This window comes from Triticum dicoccoides, chromosome 7B, assembly GCF_002162155.2.
Source record: "Triticum dicoccoides isolate Atlit2015 ecotype Zavitan chromosome 7B, WEW_v2.0, whole genome shotgun sequence".
Taxonomy (NCBI): domain Eukaryota; kingdom Viridiplantae; phylum Streptophyta; class Magnoliopsida; order Poales; family Poaceae; genus Triticum; species Triticum dicoccoides.
The window spans coordinates 98227567-98230658 of NC_041393.1; the positions used below are offsets into that span (position 1 = coordinate 98227567).

Here is a 3092-nt window from a genome sequence, read left to right on the forward strand (position 1 = left end):
AATATATATCCAATTCCACGACAACGCATGGTTATCATCTAGTTGATATAACACACAACACTTCATATCCAATTACCACCACAAGAATTAAAAGAATGTAATGAAAGAATGCCCTTCTCGATTTGAGTCGGGTTTATTAACCCTACGCCTTTTATTCCATAATACTTGTCATGGTTCTAGTTCAACTAAATTAAAACCACACCCCTAAAAAAAATTTTAAAACCACGGACGGAACCAAAAATCCCCCTCCCCCTCCCACCCCACCAAAAGTTAATCAAAGAATGCCATGATCGATCACTCCGTGCTCTGGTAGTGTTCGTCGATCCAAGACGTGTCGGCGAAAACGTATCCTCCACCCATGCCCATCTCCCACGCCGGGATGCCGCCGTCGTTCATCGTAACGAGAACACGCATCTCAGGGGAGTCGTCGCCGCCGGTGCTGCCCTGCGCCTCCTCGAGGAGATTCTCGTTCATTGTCATGCCGTGATCATCATCATCCGACGACGCGGCCTCACCTCGGTACTCACTGAAAACGCCCGAAGGTGGCGGCGGCGCTTCAACGCCGCCCTGCGGCTCCTCCTGGCCGGCACCACGAACGCTCGACGGCGACAGCAACGCCGCGATGGCGTGTAAGTAAGCGTTCGGAACCTTCACGCGGGCAGCCTTCACAGGCCCACCGTCGACGTCGTCGTAGTCGTCCCCAACATCTCTGCCACTCTGCTTCCTCTTCTTCTTGCCGGGATCGCGTGGGGTGAGGTATATCCTGTAGAGCGCGGGCAGGACGTTCTTGCCGTCGTTGCGGACGGTGCCTTCGTCCGGCGAGTCGACGTTGGTGTACTCCTCCATGAGCCACCGCGTCTTCTCCTTCTCGCCCTCGTGCTCGACGTAGAACCCGAAGCTGCGCTTGAACCCCAGGTGCTCGCCGTCCGCCTCGCATCTCACCTCCTTCGTGGTCTGCTCCAGCTTCCAGAAGCCTCCCGTGGCGACTCTGCGGTCGCCCCGGTGGGCGGCGCCGCCGCGCGTGGCCTGCACCTTGCAGTGGCAGCGGAACCACCAGCTGGGGTCGGAGTCGCGGGTGCTGGCCGGCAGGTGCCTGCGCGCCAGCACGTCGGGTGTGTCGCCGTAGACGTCGTCCTCGATGACGACGGCCGCCTCTGCGCCCGACGTGTCGTGCCCGGCGATCCACCCGTTGAGGTAGGTGCGCACGATCTCCTCGTTCGTCGGGTTGAAGTAGACGCCCGGAGGCAGCGCCAGCGCTGGGGTTAGGTACTCGTAGTCGTCGCGGGCCGGCAGAGCCATCTCCACCGCGGTGATGTTCGTCGGCGGCGACCCCGCCGTCAGTTTTGTTGCTTCCTTTTTTGGCTTCTTCGCTGTCATCATCAAGTCAGACTTGAGCAAAGCGGGTTCGACGATTGCTCGGTGAGCGTGCATTTATGTGCCGCCTTGCTCTCCGGTCTCCACGCCACCCCTTGTCGAAGTCGGAATCCGATCGGAGATGGCGTCCGTGCAGCCATTGCAGAACTTGCCAATCCGAACGTGTGAGTTGTTGTGCCAAAATTTGGAGAGTCGGTTTCTCCTAACGTATGAATACTCTACGAATAGTTTTTTGAACTGCATGTTGTAAACGACCAAGAGCCAATCGGAATTGATCTTGGTAGGATTTGTCTTATCAAATTATACGGACAATTTTTTACATTGTATTAACATATTTTTTAAATGTCACAAATGTATTCTTGAAACGTGGGAACATTTTATAACTGTCATGAACTTCTTTTTAATGCTATCAATATTTTTTAGAATGTCGTTAACATTTTGTTGACACACGAACACGTCACGTGTACCCTCGACGCCGGGGGTGATGCACCGCAGCTCACGTCGAAGGAGACCCGACCGATAGCGCGATACGCAAGACAGTCGGCGGGCGCTTTTGTAGACCCGAAGCCCCACTTGCCCGGGAGGGACCCCGTCAGGGCTCGCGGCGGCTATGGGCTGCTCCAGGTCGATTAGCTCGCCCCTAGAGCCTCGTGGATCCGCAGCCCTCCAGCATGAAGAACTAGCGAAGAACGAGAAGAAAGATACAAGGGAGAGATAAAAAGTAGATGAACACGAAAAAGTAGTAGATGTGTTTGTTCGATTGGGTGTTGTTCAATCGGCCATCACCCCCAACATATATAAGAGGCGGCTGGACTTCCCGTACAAGCAAAGGATTCATCTAGGCTTTCCTTACAAAAAATTACATCAATTCACGTCCTAGAGTCCTAGTTCTATTTCAACTCGGATTCAATCTGAATTTGGCCCAACTTCTGTCTTCCTCCTTGCGCGGGCCGCCGAGCTTGCATATGACCTCCGATCAAGACGGCCCAAAATGAAACTTGTGCGCCTCGACGAGACGAACAATTCTTATGTTGAACACTTTTCCAAATAAGACCATCTTAAATATTCTACGAAGCCATCTTTAATATCCAGTCGGACTCGGTCATGTAACGGACTGGATTGTCCGAGTCTCGTAGTAAACTTACAGGCCGTATACTATCTCAGATGATAATGACTCCAAAACCAAAGTTCACCGTTTTGACGATGCGCACAACTACCGTGTTGATCACTTTTCCATCCGAGGTCATCTGGATTATCTTTCGGGCACATCTTCAGTTTCACTCGGATCCGAACTCATCCACTCGGATATTAGAGTTTTTTGTCTGACTGGACATTTTCACTCGGATGTTAGAGTCTTTCACTCGGAAGACAATCTTTCACTCGGATGACTATTATTTCACTCGGATGACTATATTTCACTCGGAAGGCAATATCTTACTCAACGTCAAGTTTTCATTCCGACGGTAATCTTTTCACTCGGAATAACTTCACTCGGATGATAATTTCACTCGGATTATATTTTCACTCGGAAGCCAATCTTTTACTCGATCGATAAGTTTTCACTCGACCTTTTACTCGATCGGTAGGTTTTCACTCGGAATATCTTCACCTGAAGGACAATTTCACTCGGATGACCATATTTCCACTCGGATGACTATATTTCCACTTGGATAATGATAAGTTCATCCGGTCAGCAAGCTCGACCGGTAAATTTTCAC

The 3092-nt window shown here is 51.4% G+C and overlaps 1 protein-coding gene across 1 annotated transcript; it reads right to left on the reverse strand.

The window, feature by feature from the left end:
* Positions 1-294: 294 nt before the first annotated feature.
* LOC119335789 (NAC domain-containing protein 71-like) lies at positions 295-1299 on the reverse strand. Its single transcript, XM_037607867.1, has one exon. It carries the CDS (start codon positions 1297-1299, stop codon positions 295-297), a length of 1005 nt encoding a protein of 334 aa, XP_037463764.1.
* Between the last annotated feature and the right edge of the window lie 1793 nt (positions 1300-3092).